This window comes from Aotus nancymaae, unplaced genomic scaffold (assembly GCF_030222135.1).
Source record: "Aotus nancymaae isolate 86718 unplaced genomic scaffold, 86718_ANA_hifiasm-v0.15.2.pri h1tg000007l, whole genome shotgun sequence".
Lineage (NCBI taxonomy): Eukaryota > Metazoa > Chordata > Mammalia > Primates > Aotidae > Aotus > Aotus nancymaae.
The window spans coordinates 48,494,548-48,511,580 of NW_026988418.1; the positions used below are offsets into that span (position 1 = coordinate 48,494,548).

Genomic DNA, 17,033 nt, shown 5'->3' on the forward strand with positions numbered 1-17,033 from the left:
TCCATTCACCTAAGCCAGTCAAACTTGACGGACAAAATATCCTCTTCTTCCAAAATTCAAGGAAATCAAAATTCTTTGTAATAAAAGGTAAATATGGGATACTAAGTATTTTAAAGTTTATAATATAGGACATATTACTTGGGCCTAGATAGCATTTATTTTTTTAATTTAGAAATGTGTACTGGAAGTCCATGAAGAGCCAAAGTGGATGGAAATCTCAGCTTGTCCTGGCAGACCAGAGTTTTTGAGAAAAGCAGTAGAAATGCCTGTAAGATGATATGTTCCAAAAGGGAGCAGGTGAGGAAACAGCTTTTATGCCATTGCACAGAAAGGAATCAGGATACCTAGAGACCACAACTCAGAAACTTGCAAGTCAAAACGTTAAGACTTATTTAAACACAGAGCCAAATGAAAATCTAAACAAAAAATATGTCAAAGAAGTACGCTTAAATAAAATTCACATGACCTAGAGCTCTAGGCATTCAACTCCTCTGTGCTTCATTTTCCTTTAAGGTCCTTTAACTCACTCTATTTTATAACTTTCCTTCTTTAGAATCCCAAAAAGGATCAAAGCTGTCAATAAGCAGTAATATTTTGAAAACAAACTTTCTTTTTCTGAGCAGTAGACTTAAAATATTCAGTAAACCATGCCATGAACAGATGTGCTGTCATCAGGCTTTGTAGTTTTATTTGCAGAACACAGGCAGAATAGATTTCGCATAATTCTTTTGTTTTTGAGATCGAGTCTCACTCTGTCACCCAGGCTGGAGCACAGGGGTGTGTCTCGGCTCACTGCAACTTCTGCCTCCCAGGTTCAATCGATTCTCCTGCCTCAGCCTCCCGAGTAGCTGGGACTATAGGCATGCGCCACCACGCCCAGCTACTTTTTGTATTTTTAATAGAGACAGAGTTTCACCATATTGGTCAGGATGGTCTCAATCTCTTGACCTTGTGATCCGCCCACCTCAGCCTCCCAAACTGCTGGGATTACCGGCATGAGCCACCACAAAGGTCCAATTTAGCATAATTCTTAAGGGCCCTAGGATCTCTGGAATGGTAATGACCACTGGCTTCAACTTTAAGTCACTGCTACATTAGCCCCTAACAAGAGAGTTAGTCCATCCCTTGAAGCTTTTATGACAGGCAGTTACTTCTCCTTTCTAGCTGTAAGTCCTCCATGTCATCTTCTTTCAATATAAGACTGTTTTGTTTATACTGAAAATCTGTTTAGTGTAGCCATCTTCATCAGTTATCTTAGCTAGATCTTCTGAATAACCTTCTGTGGCTTCTACATCACCATTTGTTGCTTCACCTTGCACTTTTAGGTTATGGAGATGGCTTCTTTTCTTATACCTAACGAATCGACCTCTGCTAGCTTCAAACTTTTCTTCTGTAGCTCCCTCACCCCTCTCTGTCTTCATAGAATTGAGAGTTAGTACCTACCTCTGAGTTAGGCTTTGGCTTAAGGGAATGTTGGGGCTGGTTTAATCTTCTATACAGACCACTAAAACTTGCTCCTTATCAGCAATAAGACTGTTATAATTTTTTTTATTTTTATCATTCTTGTGTTCACCGGAGTAGCACTTTTAATTACCTTCAAGAATTTTTCTTTTGCAATCATGACTTGGCTAACTAGCAGGAGAGAAATAGGCTTTCAACATGCCTTCCTCACTAAGCTTAATCATTCCACTTTTGATTTAAAGTGAGAGATGTGTGACTCTTCCTTTCACTTGAACACTCAGAGGCCACTGTGAGCTTATTAATTGACCTAATTTCAATATTATTGTGTCTCAAGGAATAGCGAGGCCTGAGGAGAGTGAAAGAGATGGGAGAATGACTGGTTGTAGAGCAGTCACAACACACACATTTATTCAGGCTGCCATCTTTTATGGGCACAGTTCATGGTGCACCAAAGCAATTACAGGAGTAACATTAAAGTGTTACTATTGTATCACAGGTCACCATAACGATATAATGCTAATGAAAAAGTTTCACAACACACACATTTATTCAGGCTGCCATCTTTTATGGGCACAGTTCATGGTGCACCAAAGCAATTACAGGAGTAACATTAAAGTGTTACTATTGTATCACAGGTCACCATAACAATATAATGCTAATGAAAAAGTTTGAACTACTCCAAGAATTACCAAACTGTGACACACAGACTAGAACTAAACATGTGCTGTTGGAAAAATAGTGCAGACAGACTTCCTTGATGCAGAGTTGCCACAAACCTCCAATTTGTAAAGAATGCAATATCTATAAAGTTCAATAAAGTAAAACATAATAGAATAAATAAAAGAATGCTTGTATTCTAAAATATTCTAGTTCCCCTACATCAGTTGACAGAAAAGAAAATAAAATAGTCTAACCAGGGTGATTTTTCAACCAAATTTATCCTGTAAGTGTGATTATTTTGAATTCTGACTTGAAAGTTGAAAAGCAAAAGTCTTGTTGATAGCTAGATGAGTTTAATGACTTGAGCTAATCAAGCTGCTTAATTATATTACAGAAATAAAAAATATTTAAAGAAATGGGGAGGGGAGCAATTTACCTTACTAAATTTTGCTGCATATATTCGACCTTCATTAAAATTTGAACCCCAGTCTGAGAGCGAACGTAAGCTTTCAACCTGAAATAAAAACATATTGAAGGAAAAGCTGATTTTTAATATATAAAGATAGTCTTACGGAGACTAAGCATTTGTGAGTACCTAATAATACTTAAAAGTTCATCTATTTAAGCATAGAAAAGCAGATAAAGATTTTTTCTAACCAGAAATCTGAAAAGAATTTTTTCCTCTGTTCAATTAAACATCTTAAATTTTAAAATACCTGTTTCAATAAATTAATCTGGCTATATAATTTTATAAAAAATATATCCTATTCAGTGACACTCTGTCTTACTGCCAAGTATATGACTAATGATAAGAACTAGGTTACTAGTTGTAAGGAAAGAAACTCAACTATCATAGCTATTCTAAAGACTGCTTGATATGTGACATGAATCTGGTTTAGTCTGGGCATGACCTTTATCAAATGCAAACTACTGAGATTTAATTAGAACTGGATTCGACATTTTAGAATCCACCCAGTCTATATTTTCAATACCAGGTTATTCTGGAACCAAACCAAGCACTCGTTCATATCCCAATCAAGTACCATCTGGTGAAAATAAAGTCAACTCGGTTTCTGCCCAGGAGCACGAATAACTCACACTCTAATAATAATCTCCTTTTTTGAGTAGTGCCTACTATATGCTAGGTCCTGTATTAAGAATTTTACACAGTTATTGCTTTTAAGCTTTGTAACAACCCTATCTAGGAAGTGTTATCATTCTTATTTCACTGATGAAAAAAATTAAGGCCTGGAAATTAAGTAACTTGCTCTTAATCACACAGCTAATAAGGGATAGAAACAGCTATTTTAACCCAGAGATCCATGACTGAATCGTTCCACTATGTTATGTTAACCACTTTTGTCCATGCTGTATTTCTGGACAGGAGGCCGAGTGTACCTTACTTAGTTCTATGAAGACTTGGCTGAAACAGGATTTCCTGTCTTTAAAAGTCACTTGGAAACTCTTAATTTTCAGAGTTTTTGTTCAACTTCAAAGGTAGGTTAGTTTAAGGGTTAATAGTAAAGACTTTGACTCCAGACTGCCTGAGTGTGAATCCTAGCTGTTTACTAGCTATAGGACATTACTTAACCACTTTAAGGCGCAGTTTCCCCATCTGTAGAATGGGTATAATAATAATCTACTTTTCAGAGTTATTGTGAGGATTATATGAATTAACATAATTGTTATTGTCTGCTTTGAAGAGTGTCTGGAACACAGTAAACAATGAGTGTCAGCTACTGTTGTTATTTATACTCACAGACCTTCAGTAAACACCAAAAAAAATGGGATAGAAAGTAAATTGCACTACACATCACATTTTGACAGTCATGGATGACTCTAATAACTATTCAACATTTTAAATTATTTCAGAAAATTATAATCTTTTTGAAGCATACCTTTGACGAATTACAGGATCAGACTTTTCAGGATCAATGTAAGGTTTTAGGATTTCATTAATAGTTTTATCTTCTGGTACTCTTTCCAACAAAGAAAAAAAACAAGCTATATTATTATTTATAATTTTCTACTAAAGGTGTTATTTTTGAATTACTAAATGTGGCTTTTTTTGGTTTAAATAACTGAACAAAGAAAGACCTTTTATATTACTCTTGGCAAAATAAAATATCCTTTTAAGCAAAAATTACTTAGGAAAAAACTCAAAAAGAGTTCTTGGACATACTTAACAAGGTCTTAAAAAACAACATTTTGAGAAGATCTGTATAAATCAATTATAAAAATAAGAAGACTCTTTTAACACACACCTGTATGCAAACATGAAAAGAAGAGGTCAGGATAAAATATATTTGAAATTAGCAGAAATAATAAATCTGAAAAAGGTTTCAGATTTCAGTGCATGTTCAAGTTTATCCATTCTAGTTTATAAGACCAGGTTAAAAAATTGATACTAATTTCCTTGGAAACAAAACATTTTAAGTTTTCCAACTTTCCTCAATATATGCACACTGTTTTAAACTTATATATAAAGCTGTATAAATAAAATTAAGACACTGTTTTAAACTTTCCTTAACCATTTATACGTATTCATATATACTACTGACTACATACTCCTATCTGTAAAATAAGTCCTTTCCCTGTATGCGACTTCAAATAACAAAGTTCTTCGCTAAAATCCCCGTGACAACTACAAAGAGAGGACATTTACGTATAATGCAGGAATATGCTAAATATACTACTTAAAGAGCAAGTTAAAATTTTTCCTAAAACAAGAAATGAAATTGTTCACAAACATTAAAATGTTTTGTTCATTTTTTTGAGACAAAGTCTTGCTCTGTCGCCCAGGCTGGAGTGCAATGGCATGATCCTGGCTCACTGCAACCTCTGCCTCCACTGTTTAAGCTATTCTCATGTCTTAGCCTCCCAGTAGCTGTGATTACAGAGGTATGCCACTTCACCCACCTAATTTTTGTATTTTTAGTAGAGATGGGTTTTCAGCATGTTAGCCAAGCTGGTCTTGAACCCCTGGCCAAAAGCAATCTACCTGCCTCAACCTCCCAAAGTGCTGGGATTATAGGTGTGAGCTGCTGCTCCTGGCTGACATTAAAATGTATAAATGAAACTTGAAAACATTTATAGGCTAGGTGTGGTAGCTCACATTTGTAATCCCAACATTTTGGGAGGTGGAGGTGGGAGGATTGCTTGAGCCCAGGAGTTTGAGACCAGCCTGGGCAACATAGTGAGACCTTTCCTCTACAAAAAATAAACAAGATTAGCTGGGTGTGATGTCCTGAGCCTTTAGTCCCATCTACTTGGAGGCTGAGGTAGGAGGATCACCTGAGGCCAGGAGGTTGAAGCTACAGTGAGTGGAGATCTGCACCACAGCACTCCAGCATGGGCAACAGAGCAAGATCCTGCCCCCACACACCCCTACCCCCCCAAAAAAAAAGAAAAAAAAAGAACAAGTTTGAATATGAAACAATAACACAAAAAACTTTATGCAAATTAATTCCAATGAGTACACATATATACATCTAAAATAATATATTTTCTCAGTGATACATTATAATGTTAATTGTAGCAATCTTTGCATGGTAGAATTTAGGGTCATTTTTCATCTCCTTAACAACCACTCACCTTAAGAAATAGGAAATTTTCAGCCCTCTAATTCTTGGATGCCTCTACTTAATACTTGCTACCCTGCTAAAGAAACTATCATGAGGATTTCTATGTTAATAATTTCCCCTAGAGTTCTATCACCTTTGTAGGTATTCCTAAAAGTACACTATTTAGTTTTCTGGCTTTCTCTCCCTGTATTTACAAACAGAATCATGTTCTATACATCCTTCCTTAACTTGCTTTTCTTACATTATTTCTGAGATTCATGCACGTTGATGTGCACAGCTGTAGTTCATTCATTTTTAGTGATGTTTACCATTTCATTGTATAAATATACCATAATTCAGTTATCCATTCTACTACTGACATTAACAGTTTATTTTAAATATACAGCCTTAAAATTAAAACAAATCAGTTATTGAAAGTTAGCAGGGATACCTTTTTTCTACATACTCAGCTTGACTTTGAGGAAACTGGAGCTTCACATGCCAACAAAACTGTTGTTTTCTAAGACAGAAAATAATCATGTTAGGATCAAGGTATATAATAAAAGTATGGATACAAATTGAACTTTCTGAATTTTACTTTAAGATAATTCTAAAATTATTCTTAGAATTTAACATACATTTTCTATGAAGAGCTAATTTCTCTTGCAAGGGTTATTAAGAAAGAAGAAAAAAGGGAAGCAGTTCTAAATTCCAAGGACTTCACATTTCTGAATTAGAAGGCAATTTCTCATAGTTCAGGGGCTTTTGAGAGCAGTGTGCTACTATTTGAAGTTTACAAATAAATTTCCTCATGACTAAATACAATGAGCTGATGTCTTTGCTTGACTAGTCTGGAAATTAGGTGAATGAAGTATTGTCCGGTTGAGTCCAGCTGGCTGCAGATACACTTCTGAGGCATGAGTATGTGCATTCAGTAGCAAAACAGTAGACAACAAGCTGGTTGCTAAGCAGAAGGCACTTTGAGCTACAGTCTTTATGCTTTCAGGTCTAAATTTTGGTTTGACACAGGATCAACAGCAATAATTCACTAAATGCCTGATTCTAGAAAAATGACTATATTTAATGTATCTAAATTTAGAGACATTGACATGCTTCCTTTTTTAAAAAAAAACCAAATGCTCAAAATATTGAATCCATTACAGAAATTTAAATGTCTTCACTACATGATGATTTTACACAATGTTTTCTTTACTTAGAAGAAATTTCTAACAATCCATTAGAGCAAGTTAATGACTACCGGCATCTCCTTAAAATCTATTCCATAGCAGTAGGACCCCAAAATCCAAAATAATTTTCTTTTAATACAATCTAGTAGAGTATCTTTCATCAAACACTTATATAATTTAGTAAAATTTTTGTCAGAAGGCAATGACCATAAACTCAAGTAAAATTCCTTCCATTAAAATAAGTTATCAGAGATCTGCATAAAGTAGTTTTCTTGTTATTAAAGAAGAAAAATTTGGCACAAGCTAGACAAAGATAGGCTTAATAATATGTATGTTGATAGTGCTGCTTGTCATATAAAAACAATCATGTTAAGTTTACTATTTATTTTTATTGGGAACAAAGTTAAAAAGTACCCTTTCCTAATCTAAAGGCCAGATGTCTAAAATCTCAGAGGAAAAAACATTTAAAAATTTGAATGCAAATGCAACAGGTATAAGTTTTAAATAATAAATAATTCTTTCAAAACAAAATGTCTTGCAATATTCATTATTTGTGAAATAAGCATACCATGTTAGCATTATGAAGAGGATGAGAGACAGTTTTTAAATAAGAAATAAACTGATTCTGTTAATCCTAATGCATAATATAGTTCCTTCCTAAATGTATGTTTTTCCACATTAACTTAGAGGAGAAAAAAGGATCACCAACTTGCCACCTTTGGAACTGTAAACCATATTCAATCACCCCCCAATTATTGCTTGAGAAACTTCAAAAACCATTTGCCTTTTAACATTCAGTACACCTTGAATACGTTCAGAAAGTACTTAACATTCCAAACACAGAGAAAAAAGCCCTTGGAAATAATTTTATTTGCTGTAGTTAACTACCTCTAGTTATAACAAAGTCATTCATTGCTATTTTATTATATATACATTGCTAAATTATGGATAAAAATGGCCTCAGCTCAAACATGAACAAATTTGAAAAGTACACTACTTTTAAAATGGGATCTTGCAATATTTCAAAAACACAGAAAAAGAGAATAATATAAAGAACTTTCAATACACCCATACTCAAATTAAACTCATTTACAAATTGCTGCATTTTTGAGATACTTTTATTTCTTCTAAGAAATAAAGGGCTATTGTTAATGGTAGATGATTCTCTATACTGTATTTTAACCCAAGGCGAGCAAACAGAAGTTGAAGGGTGTCATATAAATAACTGCTGAGGCTGGGCACGGCGGCTAAAGCCTGTAAATCCCAGCACTTTGGGAGGCCAAGGTGGGCGCACTGTTTGAGCCCAGGTGTTTGAGATCAGCCTTGGCAACATGGTGACACCTCTTCTCTACAAAAAATACAAAAATAAGCCAGGCATGGTGGTGAACACCTATAGTCCCAGCTACTCTGGAGGCTGAAGTGGGAGAATCCCCTGAGCCCAGGAGGTTAAGGCTGCAGTGAACTGCATCTGCGTCACTACACTTCAGCCTGGATAACAGAACTATACTGTTTCAAAAAGGAAATTGCTGAAATGGGTGAGTTAATTTTCTCTCAAATGGTTTCCAATTCTTCAGTGTTGCTGAAATTACTGTAAGTCCTGACGTGTTCTTCTTACGACTCAAAGAATTAAATGTTTCCCATTTTTCATAATTATGTATACAAATATATGTCCCACTTAAAAAAATACACATACATCAAAATCCTAGCAATATTACTTGCATGATTTTCTAAAGCTAGATTCCAAGAAGTACAATCACTAAGACAGAGGAGGGTTTCTCAATCTCAGCAGTGCTGGTACTTTGGACTACATAATTCTTTGCAATGGGGGACTCTGTCCTTTGCACTGCAGGATGTTTAGTAGCATCCTAGGACTCCACCCTCTAGATGCCACTAGGAACACTCATGCACCCGGTTGTGGCAACCAAAATTGCAGATGTCCTGTTGGAGGCAGAATTATCACTGTTTGAGAACCCCAAGGATAAAGGTCTGAACATTTACAATTACTCCTAATGCATTAGGGCTATTGTTCCCTAAATTCAACAAAATGTCTTCAACTACATTAATGTCACTATGTCCTTGGCATAGCAACATTCTCAAAAATGGCATTACTATAACTAGAATATTCTAGGTAACTTAGGGACTCCAAGATACCATGTTTAGAGTTGGGTGATAAGACTGGTGAAGTAACTGTAGCAAATATTAATCCTAATGTTCCCTGCTGGACAATCTGACAAAGCAACAGAAACACTAACCTCTTATGAGTCCTATGAAACCCAAGTAACTGTTCATGCATAGTAAAGCTGTTTCCCTCTCCTCCCCTAAATATAAATACACATGTGCATTCTCAATGACAGCAGCACTGCCCCTAAGAGGAAAAAAACTGGTTCTCTGAAGGACCATCAAAATCTTGGCTGTTAAAACATTTGCGGCCCTACAAAGGGCTACTGTATGCAACAGATAAACAGTGTATCTATGGTATCAAAGTATCATGGCAGAAAGCTCCTTGGAGGCAATTTAAAAAAGGTTGAAAAATACTTAGATGGCACTTGTATTAAATGAGGAAAACAAATATTTTATACTTATTTTCACTGAGTTAACACAGGAGATTTATTTCCAACACTTGCTTACTAGAAACTGTTAAGGATCAGTCTCTCTGTGGCCTGGTTAAAAAAAAAAAAAGGATCATTCTCTTCCCACAGTTTCAAGAAAGTATGCGGATGAACACACACATTTAAGGAAAGAGGTGCTAGACCCATAATCTCAATTATTCTTTTGACTTCATAACTTCAAATTGCAAATTTTCGTATGGGGAATACTACCATAATCCCAAGAAAAATGATGCAAATCAGAAGTTATTAGTTCCTTTTAAAAGACACTGCTCTAATGTTACAATAAGATGTTCAAATTCATTAATAACCAAAGAAATGAATATAGAAATAAAATATTTTTACCTATCAGGTTTGCAGAAATGTTTTTTAAATTAGAAATGCTAAGGAAGTGTGGCAAAATGGACACTTCATTGTTGGCTGAAATATAAACCGGTGCAAGCTTCTAGTTCAATTTCATAAAAGTTATAAATAAAATTTTATAATTGAAAAATTGTATATTTTTGCCTCAATAGTTTTATTAAGAAGAGTGAAATGAAGGGCTCACAGGGAGATTTATCATCCTGCTACTTAACTCTCCTAATAAGTGTTTCCATAGTATATTCAGGATATTAGCTTTTTAGACCTTGTTTATAGTTATTAAGAGAAGTATTTCCAAGTACTTTTGAGAATCACATTGATATATCATGTCAGTTCAAACATGCTTAAAATTTTTACTTCTGATTTTTAAACACAGGTGACTCCATGAGGTAAGCTAAAGCTAGACATTCCATCTGTCTGTTTTCAGAATACTGTATCACTAATTACATTAGAAATGTCTACAGGTTATAAAAACTACCAGTAAATTGTTTTACCAGAGAGCACTAGCAAGTAGCCATAGTAAATAACAATAGTTTATTTTAAATGCTTTTTATGTCAGACATAGTTCTAAATATTTTTTATGTATTGACTCATTTAACTCTTACAATTCTATGAGGTAAATGTTATTATTATTTCATTTTACAGATGAAAACACTAAGGTAGAGAGAAAAAGTCACTCCTCCAATGTCATTATTCAGCTAGAAAGTAGCAGAGCTGGCTGGGATTTGAGCCCAGGCAGTACTTCCTCATAACTCTAGAGTCCACACTCTAATCTGCTATATTATTATGAGCTTTCTAGAATTGAAAGTTCAAAAAAAAACCATGTATTTTTCTGTACTGTTAATTCAAGTATATCTCAGTCACTTTTTGTTTTAAATATTTGTCTCCATATTTTAAAATCATTTTTAAGAGATACAGTAGACATTTTGACTATCTACTTAGCAATCATTCCCTACCTCTCACCACCATCCTTCATAATCTATAACCATACTTTAATGAATGGACTCTATATCTACCCTCTAGGGGTATACCTTATAACTTAAGAAAATGAATCTTTCCTGGACACAATGGTTCCAGATTGGGCAGATTAGGTAGGCAGCCTAATCATAGTGAATTTCAGGTTTTCTGTTCAGTAATGTTGGGAAAGAAGCACTCTGTGTGGATATCTACTATAACCCAAACTGTTACCAGCAATATCCTATGACTATGAGAATTACAGACACCATACAAGATACAATGAAGCATCGGGGGGAAAAAAAAAAAGAGGGTAAAAGGGTCCTTGATGACATAACCGAGTTGTTGTATCTACTGAAGTCCATCTACCTCTGAACATTAGTTATGAGAGCCAAAATGTCCTTTTAATATAGTTCAAATCTGTTTAAACTGGGCATTCTATTTCATGGAATATAAAGCATCCTAACTGATACAAGGGATTAAGTTTTCTTCTATGTTTCTCTTTCATTTATAAGCAATAGAAAAGCAAGAGACACTAAACCTGTCAACTCGTATGACATCTGGAAGCAGCAAATAATACCTGATGAAATTTCAGCAAAAAATTTTGTTCTACTGTCAGCTATAAAATATTATTTTAAGGTTGAAACAAAATCTACCAAATTTTGAACTTTTCAAGAAAAATACAAAATCTATAAAGTATCTACATAATTCCTCATTCACAGGCATTTAATCTTTTAGAATGTATTCCAAGATGAAAATTTAAAGTCTCTCAAAAATAAATGGAATCATTCCTTATAAAAATAATCTATTTTATTAGGATTAGTACCATGATAAGTGTTTTTTTGGAAGCATGAATACAAAGCATCTGTTTAGTTACTTGGTATAGATTAAAATGACTATAATTTGGGAGAATGAAAACCATAATTTTATGTCTCACATCATTATATAAATACTTTGGAAAGTAACAGTTATATATTTTTGCCTTTTTAAAAATTAGTACCACTACTTCATGAAAATAATAGGAAACAGGTTAACTATGTGGTATTGGCTTTAGTAGAAAATATGTTAAGAAAATGAATATAGCAGGTGAAGACTGAAATGAAATGAAAAAGAACATTTTTACCTCCAATAATTGATGAATACTTGAGTACTTACGCAGTTCTCAATTGAGAGTGGCTGGGAGTATGGGGACATTTGGAAATGGCTGGGCAGTTTTGGTTGTTCCAAGACTAGGGAGCATTTGAAGGATTTAGAAGGTAGGGGACCAGGAATGGGAAATTCCTATAATGTATGGGAAAGTTCTACACAACAAAAAAAACTGTCCCATTCAAAAATGCCAACAGAGCCCCTACTAAGAAATGCTAGAAAGTAGAAAGGAGAGCAAATATATGCACACCAAAAATGAATACCGGCACTAAATGCCAGTATCTGTTCCTTATTAACGTGGAGAAAACATGTATTATAGAAACCTAGGCAAAAGATACATAATAGAGAAGATGGGCTATCTTTCACAGATGGCTAGAAAATATGAAAGAAAAAGACATTCTAGGATTTAGAATGGTGAACAGCTTGGGAACATTTAGTTGAATACATTAGGAAATCAGGTAGAGAGAGACTATATATAAAGATCCACTTTCAGATATGGATCACTCATACGAACAGGAAGATTTCCTGCTCAAAGTATGACTCTACCTAAACTCCCTGGCATGGCAGAATGGGCCTCTCTCCAGCTTCATCTATCACTCACCAACCCCACCCTAGCTTTTAGGCACACCAAACTACTTACATTGTGCTAACTTTGCTACACTACACTTTTGCATCTGATATTCTCACCACCAGAACCATCTTTCCCTCCATCTAGATAAAAACCTAGACATAAAAAATATTCCTCATCCTTTAAATACATGTTCAAATTCTGTCTTCTCTAGGAAGTCTTTCCTGTTTCCTGCTCTCAGTGAGTAACACTTCTCTCCAAAGGCTAGGGCAGCGAGCCCTCCTCCGTGCTACCATACCCCATGAGTACTCCATCACAGCACTAACTATACTATGTTTTAAGAGTTTGCAGTCTTGTCTCCCCACTGACTAAATTAATTGAGAATAAGGTCAGTGACATATTGGCACACAGATCAGTGTTTTTCAGGTAGAGACACACATCAGAATCATCTGGAACTTTTTAGAAGTAAAGATGTCCTTGGCCAGGTGTAGTGGCCCACACCTGTAATCCCAGCACTTTGGGAGGTTGAGGCAGGCAGATCACTTGAGGTCAGGAGTTCGAGAGCAGCCTGGCCAACATGGTGAAATGCTGTCTTTACTAAAAATACAAAAATTAGCCAGGTGTGGTGGGGCTTGCCTGTAATCTTAGCTACTCGGGAGGCTGACGCAAAAGAATTGCTTGAACCCAGGAGGCAGAGGCTGCAGTGAGCTGAGATTGCACCACTGCGCTCCAGCCTGGGCAACAGACTGAGACTCTGCCTCAAAAAACAAAAACAAAAACAAAAAAAGAAGTAAAGATGTCCTAAGACTCTATAAATTAGGAGGTTCTGCTGATCAAGCCCAGGTATCTGCATTTCCGCATTTTGAAACTGCCTCACAGTTAATTTTGACATGCACTCTGAACTAAAAACCACTATATATAAAACTGGTACTATTACTGTCTCCATCTTACAGATAAGGCAATAGCCACAGGGAAATAAGTAACTTGCCAAGAAAACTTCCTTACAAACAAAGATTAAATTAAATTTTGTTATGTTTAATAAAAAAGAAACATTCAAGAAACATTAACTATACTATTATTCCTCCTTTAAAAGGCAAATATAATGAAGAAGATTTATTCTGTTTTGTTTAATGAGGAATGCTTGAATTATATTTCCAACTGTCTGAGAAGTAGCAACTTCAAATGAGGGGGGATAAGAATGAGTTAACCTCAGACTATAGAATGTGGTACAGACAGTATAAGACTAAAAAATAAGATGACAAATGTCATCTATTGGCAATGCTCCCTAGGCCTAATTGAGATATCTCTGAGCTAATAACTCTTGTGGGCACAGAAGCTTAAAGGATTCTGAGTACATGATCATTACAGTAAAAAAGAAGTTTTAGAAAGGTGTATCTAATAGCCAGGCTGGGTGCCCTGGTTCACACCTGTAATCCCAACACTTTGGGAGGCTGACACAGGCCGATCACCTAAGGTCAGGAGTTAGGCAAGACTGGCCAATATGGTGAAACCCCACCTCCACTAAAAACATATAAATTAGCCAGGCGTAGCACACGCCTATAGTCTCAGCTCCTCGGGAGGCTGATGCATGAGAATCGTTTGAACCCTGGAGGTGGAGACTGCAGTGAGCTGAAATGGCGCCATTCACTCCAGCCTGGGTGACAGAGTGAGAGAGACTCTGTCTCAAAGCCAGGCACGGTGGCTCATGCCTGTAATCCCAGCACTGTGGGAGACCAAAATGGGTGGATTACCTGAGGTCAGAAGTTCCAGACCAGCCTGGCCAACATGGTGAAACCCTGTCTAGTAAAAATACAAAAATTCGCCAGGCGTGGCGGGGCTTGCCTATAATCTCAGCTACTCAGGAGGCTAAGGCAGGAGAATCGCTTGAACTCAGGAAGCAGAGGGGGTTCCTCAACAGTCCAGAGGGAGATAAGAATGGCCCGCATAGGACACTACAGCTGATAAATGCTGCAGTCAAGGAAAGAGTAAGAAAGGGACACATTTTAGAGGCATATCACAAAGTATCGACTTGGTGACTGGGAAAAGCCTTCCTTAACTGAATCAATTCAGGGACCTCAAGATGATCAAGTGCTTGGCTTTCCATTTCCATGAATGCTGGCTAATTACTGCTGTGGAAAGTTACACCCTCTGTGATACTATGTCACAAGAACTCCCTTACCACTGTCTGCATGGCTGCAGTAAGTAAAGGCCCAACTGGGGAACCATTAGGATTCTATTCTTTCACACTGTTTTTCTAAGTCCTTGCTGTTCTTCTGAAATTCTTCCATCAAACCATATCAAAGCTATTATGGCAGACAAACCACAGAGCTAAACATTTCAATCAGTTGACAAGTCTGTACTGGGCACCTATTATATAATCACCCAAAGCTCACAGCAAAATCCACTTGTCTTCCCATGACCACAACTGCTAAACCCATCATTTCATTTTCCTTTACTCTTTTCTAAAGCCAATTTGCAGCAAAGTACAAACTACTTATATTTATAGGATACCATGTTAAAAAAAAAAAGTCCTGTGCTTTTAGAAGTACATTACCACATAACTGTTTAAGAAAAATGTGCTATTGACATTTATACAGGGGTAAATGGGTATATCACTGCAATATAATTAGGATGATGTAATTTTATCCAAAGAGCAAAAAGTAATTTTTTGAATTCATAAAAGGTTATTTCTTTACAAGAGGGACACCTAGTGGCTAGCTTCTGAAACAGAATTGAAGCTCTTAAATATTAATTCACACTGTTGTTAGTAATAGACACACCTCTATTATCATCATACTAAAAGTATAAGACAGACACACATACACAGAGCTAAAGAACCCTAGGTCAAAAGGATGGATCGAAAAGTTAAGGACTTTTAGTCCTTAACTGTTAGTTAGCTGTTAGTGGTAGAAGAATGGTAAGTAGAAGAACTGGATTGCTTAGAACTCAGGACCAATATCATTTGGAGACAAATAGGGGGATAAGAAGGTTAAAGATTGGATCCATATCTGAGGAATGAGTGGTTAGTCCACACAAAAGAGTCCAAGCCTGGAATGAAGCTAAAGATACTGGGGAGGGATTGATCCCTCAGTTTCAACTCATTTTTCTAACTGACAAGTCCATGTACATTCCCTCAGCACTTGACCTCTGACCAAAAGAGCCAGAAAAATACGACAAGGGACTCAAACAACCAGATCAGACACGTTACCCAGGAACAACCAATAATACAGTCTACAGGTTTGATATCCCTGGCTTCCTATAACAAAACAATAAAACACCACTGAAAAACAGTGGCGGCAGCCATAGATAAAAAACACGTAATTTCCTATTACAGTGTCAGAATACTTTTTTTTTTTGAGACAAGGTCTTGCTCTGTCACCCAGGTTGAAGTGCAGTGGTGTGATATCGCTCACTGCAACCTCCAACTCCCTGGCTCAAGCAATCCTCCCACTTTACCCTCCTGAGAAGCTGGGACTACAGGCATACCCTACCATGCCCGGTTTATTTTTATATTTTTTATAGAGATGGGGTTAGAACATGTTGCTCAGGCTGGCCTTGAACTCCTGGGCTCAAGTGATCTTCCTGTCTTGGCCTCCCAAAGTGCAGGGATTACAGGTATGAGCTACCACGCCTGAACCAGAATACTTTTCAAAGATTAAATTTACAACCCAATATGTATAATAATCCTGTCTATATCTATCAATGCCTTAAAATTATTTCTAAAAATTCATTTATTTAAAGTCAACAATACATGCACATAGTCTAAAATTCAAAAAGGTACAAAAGGGTAAGAAGAAAAAAAGAAGAAAAAAAAAAAGAAGGTACAAAAGGGTACACAATTACCATCCCTGTCCCCCTCCACCTAATTTTCTTCTTTGACAGTAACTATAGTTACCAATTTACAATATAGGCATGTAAACATATGAATGTAAATTTTATTTTTCATACAATAGTAGCATACAATAAACATGGTTCTACATCTACCTTTATTCACTTAATATTTCCAGCAATCATTCAGTATTAGTACATATAAATCTGCCTCATTCTTTTTCCATTGTAAAGGCATACTATAACTTATTTAAGCAGTCTACAATCCACGAACATTTAGATATGTACTACTCTTGGTATTACAATGCTGTACTGAATATCCTTGTACACACTTCATTTACCATATGTATGGGTATCTCTATCAGACAAATTCCTAAAAGTAGAACTGCTAGTTGAACAAACAGTGATCATGCTTTCCAGATCCTTACCTTTATACTGGGGCCAATGATTTGATTTTTTTATATTTTATTTTTATTTTTGAGATAGGGTCTGGCTCTGTCACCCCGGCTGAAGTGCAATGGTGTGATATAGGCTCACTGCAGCTTCAACCTCCCAAGCTCAAGCAATCCTCCAACCTAAGCCTACCGAGTAGATGGGAGCATAGGTGTGCACCATCATGCCTAACTACTTTTTGTATTTTTAGTAGAGACAAGGTTTCACCATGTTGGCCAGGCTGGTCTTGAACTCCTGACCTCAGGTG

The 17,033-nt window shown here is 36.0% G+C and overlaps 1 protein-coding gene across 7 annotated transcripts in view; it reads right to left on the reverse strand.

Annotated features, from left to right (window-relative positions):
- The window catches only part of ZNHIT6 (zinc finger HIT-type containing 6), a 74,740-nt gene that overhangs the window by 41,872 nt on the left and 15,835 nt on the right, over positions 1-17,033 (reverse strand). For all 7 annotated transcript variants that reach the window (XM_064372589.1, XM_064372588.1, XM_064372587.1 and 4 more), the window contains 3 exons: positions 6,136-6,204; positions 4,020-4,100; positions 2,558-2,635 (listed from right to left, as the gene is read on the reverse strand). In XM_064372589.1, the coding sequence (XP_064228659.1) occupies positions 2,558-2,635; positions 4,020-4,100; positions 6,136-6,204 (228 nt within the window). The remainder of the gene's footprint in view (positions 1-2,557; positions 2,636-4,019; positions 4,101-6,135; positions 6,205-17,033) is intronic.